Genomic DNA, 16,682 nt, shown 5'->3' with positions numbered 1-16,682 from the left:
TAGAGTTAGAAATTTCAACCCACAGTCAGAAAATCTTTTGGAGTTTGAAACAAGTCTATTTTGGAAGTCTCTTTAGAGGTCTTGATTTAGCTAGTGTAGTTACATGGATTGCAGGTGTCAGTAATAACTCCAGGTAAAGTTTCCGCACAGTTTTCAAGTAAATACTTTATTAGGGCAAACTGATCCTTCAGTGGAAAGTTAAAGTAAAGAGGCCATTAAGCTAAAAGTAGAAAGAGTAATTTTTAAAAATAATAATTACTTATAAGAATCAGGGATGTTAAGACAAGAATTCTTACAGAAAAGCATAAAGCTGTGAATTGAGCTCCCCGTTGGCCCCCACTCATTTTTTTCCTTAAAAAAATTACAATTAAAATGTTTTTAGAGAAAGGGAAAAATTAAAGATCAATGGGAATCCCCATTATATTTAAAATTATTAGACCATCAGGGATAATTAACCCTTTAAAATATGTAAAGTATGTTTTCAAACCTCTCATCTAACACTAACAAGTACCCTGTTTAGGGAAGCAGGACAAAGGGTTATTACTTTTTTTGTATGTAATGTTTTACTTCAAGCTTTAATTTAAATTCTAGTCAGTTAACATAGATGGTAAAGTTGGCTTCAGGTGTAGAATTTAGTGATTCATCACTTACATATAACACCCAGCACTCATCCCAACAAGTGCCCTCCTTAATATCCATCGCTGACTTAGCCCATCCTCCACCCATCTCCCTCCATCAACCCTCAGTTAGGACAAAGGATTATTAATTCCAGTTTTTATAGACATGTTATTTCTAGCACATAACACAGTGTGAAGTTCTGAGTGTTTGTTAAATTGAATTATCGGATAGAAATTTTGAAGCACAGAACCATTAAGTGCTAATTGATCATTCATCAATTGGGCTAGAGACAGCTGCATTAAAAACCCTGGCCTAATCCAGAAGTCTCCCCTAATGGCAGGCTTCCCCCAGTGTAAACTGGAGAGTAAAGGCCATTCTTTGAGTTGTCCTTAGCCTGGTACACCCACAAACCATATGGATGCTTTTAACTATGTTGAGGGTACTGACCAAAGATTTTGATGCAATGGAGAGACGTGGGACCAGAGTCTGTATGTTTACTAAGCACCACATAACACAGATAACATGTAATTGCCAAATATGTTATTAGGCCAATTACACATGATCCTCAAAATGGAAAATATCATTGGCTCACTCTGAGAAAAGGGAAATATTTGAGTTACAAAAGTAAAATGACTCATAGGCCCATGCTGCATCAGCTTGGAATCTATATCTTTCTTGCCCAGAATACAACTTCCTTTTTAATCTTGATCACATGGAATTCAAGTGCTTTCATTTTTTTAGTCATTGAAGCAATCCTTCCCATAGATCTTAAAAAGCACTTTGATTTCCTTGCTGAATTCAATGCCAAGGTTTGTGACACAAATAAGTGCTTCATTTCAAAGATGGAAATCCTTATTGTCAGTATTACTGGTAAGTGTGTTCTAAAGTTAGGTTAGAATTAATACTATTCATAAAGTCATAATAAATATCTGATACGAGTCAAAAAATAAAAATAAATAAATATTTGTTGAATGTATGAATCCATTAGTCAATAGTGCAAAATTAAGAGCAAACCGGTTTCAAATAGTTAGCATAACATATAAGGAGGAAAGTTTTAGATTCTGTGTTTTTCTGGCCAATTTCTTCAGTGGAAAAAGGGACTAGAGAGCATATTGTCTTCAGCTAATCTGATAATATGGGCTATTTCCTTAAACCAGTCCTTTTTATTTCAGGGCTTGGTGAACACCTAGATCAACTCTCCTTCCTCAAAGAATAAGAACCACAAAAATTTATGCTTAACAGGAATTGAAGGCTGGGAGCTGTGCACACATAGGGAACAATGCACAGAATGCATTCAGTGGTAAGGAGTTCTGGGAATGAAGAAATCGTCCTTCCCTAAGGCATTAGATTTGTTACTAGGCAACAAAGAAAATATGATTACTTCTAGTCAGCCCAAAATGAGGCTCCCAGAAGAAAACTGTGTACTTAAAAATTCCTTTCAAAAGTCTAACCTTTAGACAATTTTGGTGCTCAATTCACCCTATAATTTACATTTTATAATGTATACACACATACACAAGCATGTATATAGATATGATACATATATGTACATGTGTGTATTTCACATTATTCTATGGAATTTTAAGAGCATGTATAATTTGGTAATTCTATATAAAAATACTAATTATTATTAGTCTTATAAAATTATAACCTCTGCTACTGTCATGATAAAAAAATTCACACATAATGGCTAAAATCCAAAACACTAAAGTAACAAATGCTGATGGGGTTACAGAACATTGGAACTCTCATCCATCACAGGTAAGTGTGCAAAATGGTACAACCACTGTGGAAGGCGGTTGGAAGTTTCTTACTTTTTTTTAAAGTGTTTATTTATTTATTTTGACACAGAGAGGGAGAGGGTGTGCATGCAAACAGGGGAGGGGCAGAGAGAGTGGGAGCATGCATGCATGCAGGAGAGGGGCAGAGAGCGGGGGGGGGGGGGGGGGAATCTTGAACAGGCTCCACACACTCAGCACAAAGCCTGAAACAGGGCTTGATCTAATGAACCATGAGATCATGGCCTAAGTTGAAATCAAGAGTCATGCTTAACTGACTGAGCCACCCAGGTGGCCCTGAGGTTTCTTACTCTTACATGCACTCTTACAAAATGACACAGCAATTGAACTCTTAGGTATTTACTCTGGTAAGTTTAAGACTGTCACACAAGACAAAAGAAAAAGCTGCACATGAATGTTTATAGCAGCACTATTATAACTGCCAGAAAGTTGAAAACAACTAAGGTGTTCTTTAATAGGTGAATGAATAAACAAACAGTGATACATCTATAAAATGCAATACTATTCAGTGGTTTTTTTTAAAGCCATTAAGACATGGAGGAACCTTACATATATATTGCTAAGTGAAAGAAGTTAGCCAGAAAAGGCTGCACACTATATTATTCCAGACACATACACTGCAGGATTCCAACTACATGACATTCTGGAAAAGGCAAAACGATAGAGGCAAAGATAAAAAAAAAAAAAATCAGTGCTTGCCAGGGATTTGGCAAAAGAAGAAGGGATGACTAGACAGAGCACAGAAGATTTTTAGGTCAGTGAAACCATTTACGAGGCTATGGTAGACATGATATTATGTATTTTTCAAAACCCATAGGGCTGTGTAATACAAAAAGTGAACCCTAATATAAACTATGGATGTCAGTTCAAAATAATCAATACTGTTTTATCAGTTATGAGAAATATGCCCTATTAATGCGAATGCTAGTAATAGGGGCAACAATACAGGCAGGTAGAGGGATAAATGGGAACTCACTGCTCAATTTCTCTGTAAACCTGAAACTGCTCCAAAATCTAAAATCCATTTATTAAAAAATCATATGTAGATAATATTAATTCTGTCACTGGAAACACTTTTTTCTAATTTGTAACATATTGACAAAACAGTTCTTAAAGTAAGTCTACTAATTATGTATCTATCATTCCTGTATCATGAAACTTAAATTTCTTTAGCTATATTCCAAAAGATATTTAATTCACATTCTGCCATATTGAACTAAATTAATAAGCTCCCCTTTTATGGCTATCTGAAGAAATTTTCAATCCTTTTTCCAAATGAAATGTTCATATTTTATTGGTACATTTCTTATTTTCATTGACTTTCAATATCGTCTTGATTTGCAAAAACAATAATAAGTATTTTTGCCTCTAATGTGGTGTTATATAACTGAATGCCAATTACTTTTAGCTACTGAAAGTCTTGTGCAGAATTTCTCAAACTTCAGTGTGTATGTGGGTGTCTACTGGGGATCATTTTGAAAAAACAGATTTCTGACTTAGTTAAGCGGTCCTGACAATCTACATTTCTAACAAGCTTCCAGGCAATTCTGATGCATGACCCCACACTTTGAGCAGCAAGGCTCTAGAGCACATCTGGGCCATGAAACTATTGCCATTGTGAAGAATAAACCCAGATACCTAGCAGTTCTTACAAGGGATTAAATTGCTGCTTTTTGTTTGTTTGTTTGTTTGTTTGTTTGTTTGTTTGTTTGTTTGTTTCCCCTATCTGAAAAAGCTCCCAGGGAACCCAAAACTTCTAAATCTACTTTTCCAATATATAATCCTTTTCAATTTCATCTATGAAGAGAATGGCTCGATAACCTTTGTACAGTAAGCAACCTACCCATTTAGTCAAAATACTCTCCTAGCTTGCATGAACCGAACACCATCTGTTTCTAGTTCAATTACTTGATTTATTGTTTGGAACCAGGTACAATAAGGGAGAGAATTTCTTTGCGCTTCAAAATAAGCCCTGGAATTCAAAGAAATTATGTGGATTAATGAGCTTATTTGAATACAGTGTAAGGTAGGAGAGAAAAGGCTTCGATGTTCCACCATGGAGAATGGAAGCGAGAATAGTTTGCTTTATTTCTCAAAACCTGATGGTTCTCTTGAAAGAATTCATAGCTAACCATGTATGGGAGTCAGAAGCAGGTGGACACTTCTCCAGGACCCTGTCCAGGTCAACCTCCCTTATACTGGGACTATCAAATGATGACCAGATGTCTTCAATGGAACTTCCAAGCTATTAAAGGTAATTGAAACTAAATTTTTCTTCACAATATGAAGAAAACAAGATGACCAAGAGATGTGAAAAAAATTTTATGCCATTGTATAGATATTATTAGTTGGAGCTTATATTTAGGCTCTCTCGACCTCTGGTTTAAGGACCAGCCACAACTTCACACTGATATCAGCAGTAGGTTAGGGTTAGAGACTTCATCAATACGAAATATTTAAGTGACATTAGGGTCCACATATGCCTTCTAAATACAGTAAGAATCCTTGTATACTCTTACCCTCTCCCTCCTCGAGCCCTGCAGCATAGAAAAGAAAAAGGAAGGGTGATCTGACCTTGGGAGAAATTCCTGCCTCTGAACATTTGACAGCTTCCCATTATGAAAATTCTGTTCTCATTTCAAGGGAAGATTCCTCTGTAAGTGTGTGTTTGGATGTAAGTGGCTCAACTGAGGTGCTCACGTGGGTGACCAGACAGTCTTCCTCTAGGCCCTGCTGACACCATATCACAAATATTTGTAAACAAGGAAGATTAGTAATGTTCTCTTTACGGGATTAAGTGAATGTCAAAGCAGCCAAGACTTTGGACTCCCATGTCTGTCTATCTGGGGATGTTCTGAGGTGTTCATGTGTGAATGCTGAGCAATAATGCTATAATAAGGGAGAATCAGCCTTGGCAATTCTGGACCCAGTCTGAGAAAAATCAGTAGCCTCTCAGTTCCTTGTGGGTGATCTGAGCTCTGAGAGATAATTATAGGCAGTTTAGGTGCCTGTTGTAAAGAGCACAAATGCTACCGTACTATAACCGTCTTGCACAGAACTTATACTATAAATTCCCAGTCACGGCAAGGTTCCAGAAAAGTACATTCTTCCCCCACAGTCGCAGAGCCAGGAGGCATTCTATGTTGTTTGCTGGTGGTTGGAAATCTGGCTCTAGATGACATATCCAGCTTTGCCTTACTCATTCCTAACACCATGGTCTTAACCATCACTCCAACAATTAGGGCTCATGTATTCATTCCCCACTCTTACTACCAGGTACCATTCCTGCATTCCCCTCCCTCTGATCAAAATCCTCTCCCTCTCCCAAGACTCAGCTCACATGGGACATCCTCCATAAGATCCTGCCCTGACAGCATCCCATCCACTGTGGCTTCCCTGCTTGTTGCACCCCTACCACAGATAACGACCCCCAACCACTCACTTGGAGTTTCTGTTGAGCCACACTTCTAAGAAGACAGCATCACGAGCAGTCCTATTTTGTTTAACTTCCCAGGATAAATAAGAACGGGGATAAAAGAGAGAAGTGCAGATAATACATTTATTGAACTTTCAAAGATTTTTGTGCTAAAAATGCCAACATTGGAAGCAGGAGGAAACTGGATTGCTGAGAGGGCTGGGTGGGCAGTTTTCTTTTATGAGTGTATCTCTGAAGCTAATCAACAGAATAATATCTGGGAAGCATGAAGAATATAGCTTCAGGACAAGTGTGAAAGAAAGAGGCAGATAGTTTAAAATAAAAGGCAACACTTTGCAAGTATGGCTGGACAATATTTAAAAAGGCTGACATCATGAAGCTATTAGCCCCATATACCACTGGGAGGATTGAGACATAGTCCAGGAGTCCTCAGCAGGAGATGTGGTATATTCAGTGGGAGAGAGGTGGCATTATTCAACTCTCAGGGTTCTCTGTTGCTGGAAGCTTCTATCAGTCTACTACCAATAAGAATGATAATGACTTGCATACTTTGCAATCAATAATAATAAAAGCACAATGACTGGGGATGACTTACTGTGCTGACAGTGAATCCCATTAAATCCTCGAGGACATTTACAAACATAACCTATGAACGTGTCCCCTCGGTAAGCCTCACTGATTTCGCAGGTTCCTCCATTATGGCATGGGTTAGGAATGCAGGGACCTGAAAGGCAGAAAAAAAAAAAAAACACAATTGCTGCATGATACATATGCTTTAAAGTAGATACTGGGCCAACATTTTGCAATTCACAGTTTTATAGATATTACATACATATTTATAGATATTTATAAATATTTATAGATATTTATAGATATCTATATCTATAATATAGATATAATCTATATCTAATATAATCTATATCTATAATATCATATTTATAGATATTTATATTTCTGAATATTCTTGGTATAGGAAATAGAGTTGTTATATGGGCTCTAATAGCCTGGGATTGAATCCTGGTTTCGCCACCTTCTAACCATGTGGCCTTGGAGGATTTAGCTAACCTCTCTGTACCTCATTGTCACCCTGTGTTAAATGTTGGAATTATTAGAATCTATCTCAAAAGGTGATGATACAGATGAAAAAGAATTTGTATGTATCAAACACCCAGAAAAATGTTTGTCACTTATTAAGGAGTCAAAAACAATATTAGCACTAAGCAAAATATCGGTATTAAGGTTTCCAAATTGTAAAATATCTTCTGCATGTTTAAAAAGTAATACTGAATGGCAATTTCTGGAGTTATTAACACTGAAGAGCTTTTGTAAACCTGCAGGTGAAAATAGCATATACTTACAAATGACCGTAGCCACATAGTCCAGGGTACTATGGACACCTGGTTGCAATACCTTTACTGACTATTTATGAGTTTGTAGTGAGGCAGGCTTCTACAAATCACAATTTTTACCAGTCTATAAGAAGTAGCTCATCAAAAGTTACAAATATAGGGGGAAAAGGGCTGATAGTCATTTTTAAGCTTTGAGAAAGTGACTTTACCAAAGTTACTGGTACCTGTTAACAGGCACTAGAAGTGTGGTGTCTGATCTCCCTTGGAGAAAAGCAGCTATTAGCACTATGAAGGTATGGACCTGGGCCAGTCCTGCCTAACTCAGGTCTCCTCTAGTGCACATTCTCTACTCTGGGGTGCCCCTTGGGTATGGCTGAGATTTTCTCAAGTGGCACGGCAGTCCCAGGCTTTTTTAACAGATCTTCCTTCCTTCCTTTCTTTTCTCTTTTGGAAGTGACAGGTTTGTGTCACAGTCTGAAGGCTAATCCTACCTGCTCTTGCTTCTTTCACCCTTTGTCCATCACAGACATTCTCACCCAATCTTTTGTACTTCTAATTTTGTCTTACGGTTTGCTTCTTTGGAAGCGATGCTAATTGACCCAGGGCAGAATACAGCCTAGGAATAGTGAAGAAGGGAAGAGAGACGTTGAAGGAACTATCAAGTCTCACTGCGAGATGAAGAAAGGCCAAGGAAAAATATATAGCAGTCTCTAATTTTGTGTTTTTAAATTTTGTTTAACTAAAAAGACTAGAACACATGAGTGAAAGAAAAACCACCAAAGAGAAAGTTAAGACGTTCAGATTAGAAAAGAAAGAAGATTAATTAAACAGCGTGACTATGTATGACAAAGTAAATGCCTGAGTCCCGGAGGAAGATTAGTCAAAAGGAGCATGTGGTTTCAGCAGAGAGTAGAGAGGAGGCAACAGGGTTGGTCACAAGAATAGTGATAACTTGAAGCAATTGGGAGAGAGCTCCATTAGGCTAGGCTGTTGGAAGAGTCCAACAGTGAATGGCTCCTCAAGCATGGGACAAGGTCATTTAGAGACTTACAGATAGAAAAGGAAATTCACCATCATCACTTTGAGCATCCAACAGGAAACACTTAGGGGTTGAGAAACATTGTCTTGCATGGAGGCAAGACTAAAATTTAATTGCTTTCTCCAGCAACTGTCTTTGAAACTCAGTTTCTTTCAGTTTAAAATTTCATGAAATTCAACAGTTGTGGAATCTAATGAGAATATGCATGAAATACAGCACCTTGTGGTAACTCTGGATCATGTTGATAGGGTTAACTTTCAAAAAGTGAAAAGAAATTAGTATAACTGTGATTTTTCTCCAGATACCTTCACATCAATTAAAAACAATGCATTTATTTAAGTAGGTAGTTTTGTGCGGTGTGGTATATTAATTAAACTAACCCACACCTGCCAGTTGGTACACTGCCAATGTTTAAGACAGGAAGAATGAACTGCACCAATGATCTGTTTTGTAGCAAATGGAATCAGGTTTCTTCCATTGCTAGAATATGCAAATCATGTCACAGAACCTCTTCTTTCTCAGTTTTTCCTTCTTCCCTCTCCCAAAATAATTCACGTTTGATGGTACCTTACAATGTATAAATTCTTTTCACATATATAGTCACTTTGTTTCTCTTAGCTACTCCATGAGGTCACTGTCATTACCATTAGCCTTAAAAAAAAGGTAGGGCACAAATATCAGATAATGTTTCTCAAATGAACCTCTATGAGTGATGCCTATAGGTCTCAAACTAAGAGTCTGTGATCCCGAAACCTACATTTTTTTAGAGACTGAAAAGTTGGGGAAGGGAGAATGAAAAAAAAAATTGATTTAGAATTCTGATTCATCAGTTCACTTCAAAATAAGAAAAGCCATGACAGTTTTTTTATTAACTGATAAGTGTTAGCCATGCATATAACTGCTAGAGAAAAAAATATGTAAGTAATTACACTCAATGAATTATATAATTTTAAATAAGGAGCCTTGGAAATAACCTAATCCAATCTTTCAATTTTGCAGATGAGGAAACAAAGCCTAATAAGAATTCAGTCATTTTTCAAACTAAAAACAAAACAAAACAAAACAAACAAACAAACAAACAAAACAAAAAAAAACCCTAATATAAGAAAAGTTGGGTTTAAGGATTTGTATTAGGAGGAAAACAGTTTTAAGTTATTAAAACCAAAAATGATCAAGCTATTCTTGCCTCTTAAAGAGCATGATGTCGTTTATATTTGAGAGAAAGTAAACCTTTTCTATGCTCTCTTCCTCTTAAAAAGTTGGGTGAGGGAGGGATTGACAACAACAAAAAAGGCCAAAATAGTAAGGCTTTCATCAGTTCTTAGGAACCGTTAAAGCCATGATTCCATGGAGGGTGGTTTATGGAAGTCACTTTGAAGAACGAGGGGCAAACAGAAGCTTGCAAGCCTACTGCACCTTAGAAAAGTAGTGGCTCAAAGTTGAGGATGAGTTAATGGCTCTGCATAATAAAGGGAAGAACTAAGGAATGGATGGAGAAAATCCAGAAGAGGAGACCCCAAGGCTGAGCTGGAAGTGGACTTGAGGGACAGAGTGGGGTCAAACAGTATGCTGTGAGGCTATAATATGTTAAGAAAAGTAGCTAGTAAAAAAGCATGGCATCTAAAATTCAGATTTAAGTTGTTAGCACAGCTCCTGTGTGAACTTGTCTCTGCTGGAGCATCCAGATCTACATTTAGTCCGCTAGATGCACAGACCTGTGTGTGGTGTTTGGGGAAATCAAGAGGAAAGGGCTGTGCCATTCATCCAGCTTATACTGGTGGAAAGGAAGAAACGTTACAGCACATGAAGCCCAGGGGATTCAAGAAGAGATAGGTGGCAGAAGACAGAGCTGACAGGGTATCTAAAGTTTGAGACACTAGATATTTCCTGAGGGCATAGGTGAAGCCTGCTTGGCAATCTTGGTGCAACCTCTGGGATTCCCAAAAGATAGGAGTTAGAGCATTGGGGCTGATTTCATTTACAACCCAAAGAACATCATGACCTCAGCTGACATCTAAGTTTCAGAAAAAGATTACCTGTTAACTGAGGTTGTGACTGCTATTATTTTTCCTATTCTAAGAAATTCTATGATTTTCATTCAAAGGGTGAGGATGAGGTAAAGTAAATGGGACAAGGATTTAACCTTTCTAGAGTGCCTTATATGCTAAGCAACATGAAGTATACACAGTATTCTAACTAATGCTCTGTAAGAAGATATCTTCATTTTAGAGGCCAGAAAACAGGCTTGCTCACAGACGTTAAGCGGCATGCCTAACTGGAAGAGGCAAGATTATAACACACTCTGCCTGACTATAAATCTATGCACTTTCTATTGAGCCACACTCCCTGCCATGTTGAAGGTCTGTATATTAATATGTTAATCTTGATGGATGCAAACAGAATCAGCATGAATTCACTAAGCATGTTCCTATAAATAATGCAGGACTCCAAAGCCTTCCTAAACGGAAATATTTCAGAGTGTTTTCAGCAAATGGATCAGGGTGTATTAGATATTATAAATATAGATAGATAAGCTCTGCTATACTAACAGTGCTCCATTCTCCATTTCAGCTATGTTTGAAATCAACTGAAAAATATGTATATTTCCCCAATAATATTTTGTAATTACATATTTGTATGTATATAGTCTTGCTTGCACTATGAAGATAAGAAAAAAATTGACTCCGTCTAACACAAGAGATTTTGTTTGTTTGCTTGTTTGTCTGTCCCTAATAACCATACTGTGAAACTTATGGTGTATGCCTTGTACATACTCTTTTGGAGTACTCATGACAGAGTGTCCCTTTTCCCCATTAGACCATAAGTTCTCTATGGGCAGTGTCATGTACATAGTAGGTGGTGGATAAATTTTGAATAAACAAGGGTATGACAAAATGAGTGATGACCATTACATCTTTTGCATAAATCCCATTCAAATTTATGTTTATAAGATACCAAATTCTTTTGGTTTTTTCACTAGATAATTAATTAGGATACCTTCTGTAACTTTTCTACACCTTTCAAGGTTCAAGTTCTTTAAATCTGTAATTAAGTTTCAGTATTTTTCATCTCTAATAGAGTTTAAGCTTCAAGAGTATTACAAGTGTAATACCACTACAATTGTAAATAACAGATCATTAAAATGTAAACTTTTGCATAATAAGTACATGTATCTTAATTCTTTGGCAAATATAGAATCAAGAAAAATGTAACATTGTATCATCTCATCAATAGTGTTTTGTTCTCCTAATGTGCCAAATCCTGTGTAAATAAAGACATTCATTTAAAGCATTAGCAAGATGAAATAATCGGAATATATAAATTAGTACATAAAGGCAATAAAATAAATGTAGCCGAAAGTCTCAACTCACAGAATTTGCTTGTTAGCCAAAACGTTTTGTAGTTTGATATTAAATAGTGATAATTAAAGTATATATCAACTCTTTCCAGGTTTGTTTCTCCACGTGGTAAATGCGCTACTCTATGAGAATTAGAGATCCCAGGAAACTCTCTTTCTGTTTTTGTGTTTTCCCTCATCCAACATATCAACTGTTTTACACGGAAAATAAGTTATTATGTTAAGGTTTTGGCATACTGATAAATAATCATCATCACCTATAGCATATATTATTGCTTGCACTGTGAAGGTGAGAAACACACAGGCCCTGACTTTGATCAACACAGAGTGTTTTGGTTTTGGTTTTTGGTTTTAGTTGTTCTGATTTCAGGTTAAATAACATTTATTCATTAGGCACCTGTTATGTTCTAAGCACTCTACTAGTAATTTGGATAGATATTTTCAATAGAATTAAAATAGTCAGCAGCTGGAAGAGTAGGTTCACAACACAAGAAAATATTTAGTTATCCAGTTTATGCATCTCACTTATTAAAGGTAATTTTAATGGCTATGCTTTATTGCAAATATAATATACTCAGTATATGTGTGTATGTGTACGTATATATCCATACATAGAGAGAGTTTACATAATGGTTTCTGGAAATTTAATTCTAGGGTTTCCTCAGTGAAATCACATTAACAAATGTTTGCAATATGGCCACATTCTTCACTTTTACTGCCAAAACGTTGGTATATTTAGGGCATCTCATATTTTTTCTGTAACATGTAAGCATATATATATATATATATATATATATATATATATATATTGCTTATATATAGCTTTGAAAACAAATTTATAGCAGAGCAAAATTTTAAAACAAATAAGAATTATTCAACCACTTAGAGCTTATAAAAACAAAATAGGACAAAGATGATCTTAATTCCTTTCCACTTCAAAAGTCTCTTTTAAAAGGTTTGCTTCCTTTTGTATTATAGCTATATAAAAGGAGTATATACAGTGGTGGTTACAAGCTTCATTTCTAATTAGTATTCATAAAAGTACAAATCATCTGATTAGACAACAACACTTGGTAATATCACATTTTACTATAAAAGTATAAGTGGACTTTTAAGATACAAAAGGCTTCAGGGACTTTTAAAATCAGTAATGCCATAATACTTTTGTAGGTAATCTTTAGGTAGCTCCTAACACAATGGGGACAGTATATGATCAATGTTAATGAACAACTGAATTCCACAGCATGTTTTCCAGGCATTTTTATGCAAGCTCATATAAGAGTGTCAGCAAGATTAATTGTTCACAAAAGTAATGGATCTATATGGTTTGCTACTTTTCTGCATTTACCTCCTCACAATCTCAACAGTAGAGAGGTGAAGTTTTTTCCATATGTGTAACATGGTTAGTTTTTCACACATTCAGAGACTGTGCCCCAAATCATGAATGCCTTATAGTATGTAAGCAGATTATTAGGAAGCAAATAGGTGAACCCTCTCTTGCGGTTATGTGTACATAGTCTTGGCCAACTTTACAAATTATTCCCCCCAAACGCTGGCAGTTAGATATTAAAAATAAATGTACATTTTAGATTATATAATAAGGAAATGCCAATCAGACAATCACCAGAGCACAGTTTCACTAGATGTTCTTGCAGTAGAATACAAAAGGAACAGTTACTACCCAAAAGTTCACTTCAAAATCTGGTCTTAAAACACATTAAAGCCCTCTTATTATACTGTTGCTTTTACATTTAATAAGGTTTGAACATGTTGGCAGTTGCCATTTTGAGCCAGTGCCACTCTATTTTAAAACTAGTTTGAAAAAGAAAAAAAAAATAGTCTGGAAACCATTTTTTTTTTTTTTTTTTGCTTCTTGTTTTTCTTTCCTCCTCCCCCTCTCTCTTTACATTTAAAAATGTAAAGTGCAAATTCAGCCATTTGAAGGGAAAAATTATATGTGGGTGTTTTGTACATATAAAGGCGGGCAAAGTATAAAAAATCTAAAACATTCCATTTTAGAGGAGGAATGAGAAAATTTAAGAAATTGTTCTTTAAATGTAAAAATATTTGAATAGCTTATAAAAATTGAAATCTCGGGCTAAACAGAGTTGTTGTTTTTAAATACCTGCCAATAAACTTTCTCCTCAAGAATTAATACTGGACTCCTTATATAGAATTGCCCACAGGAAAGCACTGAGATAATTAGTGGCTAAAGACATGTTTTTAGAGTCCCTACATAACAAAGTCCTGCAAAGTGGATGGCTTCAAACAACAGAAACTTATTCCTTCAAAGTTCTGTAGTCTAGAAGTTTGAAACCAAGGTGTCCGGAGGACCAATCTCTCTCTGAAGTCTCAAGGGAAAAATCTGTTCTGGTCTCTTCCAGCCTCTGGTGACTCCCACATTCCTAGGTTTATAGTAGCATAACTGTAAAGTCTGCCTTCAATCTCATGTACCTTCATCCCTGCATTTCCATGTGTTCACTCCTCTTCTTACAAGGACACCAGTCATTGGATTCAGGGCCCAGTCTAATCCAGGATTATTTCATCTCAAGATCCTTTATTAATTACATCTGCAAAGCCCCTGTGATGATCTGAACTTTGTTTTCCCAAAATTCATGTTGAAGCCATAAACTCCATTGTCTCAGGATGTGACTATATGTGGAGACATGGACTTTAAAGTAATTAAGATTAAACAAGGTCCTATGGGTGGGCCCTAATCCAAGCCAACTTCCCTTACCAGAAGAGGAAATTTGGACACACAAAAGAGACATCAGTGATATGCATACACAGAAAAAAAAAAGCCACGTGAGGACAAAGCAAGAAGTTGGCTATGTACAACCCAAGGAGAAAGGCTTCATGAGCAATCAAACCTGCTGACACCTTGACCTTGCACTTGGAGACTTGTGAGGAAATGTATTTCTGTTGTTTAAGTCACCAGGCTGTGGAATTTTGTTACGGCAACCCTAGCAAACTAATACACACCCTATTTCCAAATAAGGTCACAGACTGAGATTCCTGGTAGACATGAATTTTGGAGACGACTATTCAAACCACCATAGTCCCCAAGTGTTGTTTTCTTGCATCAGTGGAGTTCGTTAAGGAAACTAGAGCCTTCACTTATTATTAAAGTTGGCTGGCAAAGCACTCATATTTATCAACAACTAACACTATTTTTACTTGGCTCTCATTACGAGATCAAGAGAGCATTTTAAACTTGGAGCAGTGCCTAGAAAGAGTGCAGAAATGGCTACTCATTTGGCATCAAGGAGGATCTGGCACTGCAAGATAGAATGAAATACCAAAAAATAATTAAGATTTCTTGGGGTTGGGGCGCCTGGGTGGCACAGTCGGTTAAGCGTCCGACTTCAGCCAGGTCACGATCTTGCGGTCTGTGAGTTCGAGCCCCGCCTCAGGCTCTGGGCTGATGGCTCAGAGCCTGGAACCTGTTTCCGATTCTGTCTCCTTCTCTCTCTGCCCCTCCCCCGTTCATGCTCTGTCTCTGTCTCTCTCTGTCCCAAAAATAAATAAACGTTGAAAAAAAAAAAGATTTCTTGGGGTTGATCTTTATCCACTTAAGACCATTGTCTAGAGTTGGGCTTGCCAGTGAAAGTACTGTTTTACATAATCTGTCAACAATCTGAGAAAGTCTTTATATGTATTATTTCTATAAATGCATGGCATCATTTGTGTCACAATAGTTGATATGTCTTCTTTTTCCAATAAATAAATATCTTATTAAACATTAATATGATCTTTAAAAAGGTAATTACAAACTCTAGCAAAAGGATGAATCATTTTACAAAGTGAAAATTCTTGTTATTGCCACATTTTAACATGGAACATAGCCTCTCATTCTCTCCTCTTTCCATTCATCTGGCACACTACTGTGGAAACAGGATTCCTAAACCACCACCCACGTAATGGAAATTCTCAGCTTGGAATGACTGCTTGACTGATTGATATAGAGAGACAGAGATAGAGAAAAGGAGACAGAGAAAATTGATGGCTGATTTGTTTGTTTGTTTGTTTATAGGCAGAGAAAAGAGAGACAGAGAGAGAGAGAGAGAGAGAGAGAGAGAGAGAGAGAGAGAATCCCAAGCAGACTCTGTGCTCAAATGGACAAACTGAGAATGATGATTTCAGCTGAAATCAAGAGCCAGAAGCTTAACCAGAAGTACCCCTCAGCTGGGAATGTTTTATTACACAAATAGAAATCTGTCTCATACTCTACAGGCATAATGCACATACATTTTTTTTTAAATTTTCCAAAACCTGCCATCTATTTTGAAATACCTTTTAGCTAACCAACAATATTTGCTGACTGTGTGATTTTTATCATTAATAGAGCAATACGTAGTGAACACAGACAAAAGACAACGTTGCCCTTCGATTTTCTTTCTAAAACAAAGGACACTAAATCTGACATAATATACCTATAAACAGTAGAGAGAGCAGATAGAAACCGTTTGTGAATTGATGAATCCAAAGAAAATTAAGTTAGTATTGCTGAAGTTAGTCATATAAGACCCAACTGTACTTTGAAATCTTGGGTCAACAGAATAAACACTCTTAAAATCTAAGAGGAAGAGATAGCAAAATTATAAACCATTATGATAAGCAAGTCATACTTTTATTTCTTTCAGACGGCCACTAGAATAAGAGTAATGATTTTCTTGTGAAAATTCCTAAGATATTTCAGAAACCACAAATGCAACCCAAGCTAATTGATAAAACTAACATCCAATAAATTTGATCAATCTAAGGAGAAAAAGTCTGTTTCTAGTAATTGTAGAAAACTAGTTTTCGTTATCTCTGTGAAATTATAGCAATTTATCTCCAAATCCTTAAAAAGTCCTCTTTATTTATTTATTTATTTTTTTAACGTTTATTCATTTTTGAGACAGAGAGAGACAGAGCATGAATGGGGGAAGGTCAGAGAGAGAGGGAGACACAGAATCTGAAACAGGCTCCAGGGTCCGAGCTGTCAGCACAGAGCCCGACGCGGGGCTCGAACTCACGGAGGCGAGATCGTGACCTGAGCCGAAGTCGGACGCCCAACCGACTAAGCCACCCAGGAGCCCCA

General features: G+C 36.6%; 1 protein-coding gene across 2 annotated transcripts in view; it reads right to left on the bottom strand.

Annotated features, from left to right (window-relative positions):
• The window catches only part of EDIL3 (EGF like repeats and discoidin domains 3), a 421,318-nt gene that overhangs the window by 218,198 nt on the left and 186,438 nt on the right, over positions 1–16,682 (bottom strand). For both annotated transcript variants that reach the window (XM_040449290.1, XM_040449299.1), the window contains one exon: positions 6,449–6,577. In XM_040449290.1, coding sequence (XP_040305224.1) covers positions 6,449–6,577 — 129 coding nt within the window. The remainder of the gene's footprint in view (positions 1–6,448; positions 6,578–16,682) is intronic.

Source organism: Herpailurus yagouaroundi, unplaced genomic scaffold (genome assembly GCF_014898765.1).
Source record: "Herpailurus yagouaroundi ecotype Mexico unplaced genomic scaffold, PumYag 29, whole genome shotgun sequence".
Lineage (NCBI taxonomy): Eukaryota > Metazoa > Chordata > Mammalia > Carnivora > Felidae > Herpailurus > Herpailurus yagouaroundi.
This window is presented reverse-complemented; position numbering and strand designations above follow the sequence as displayed.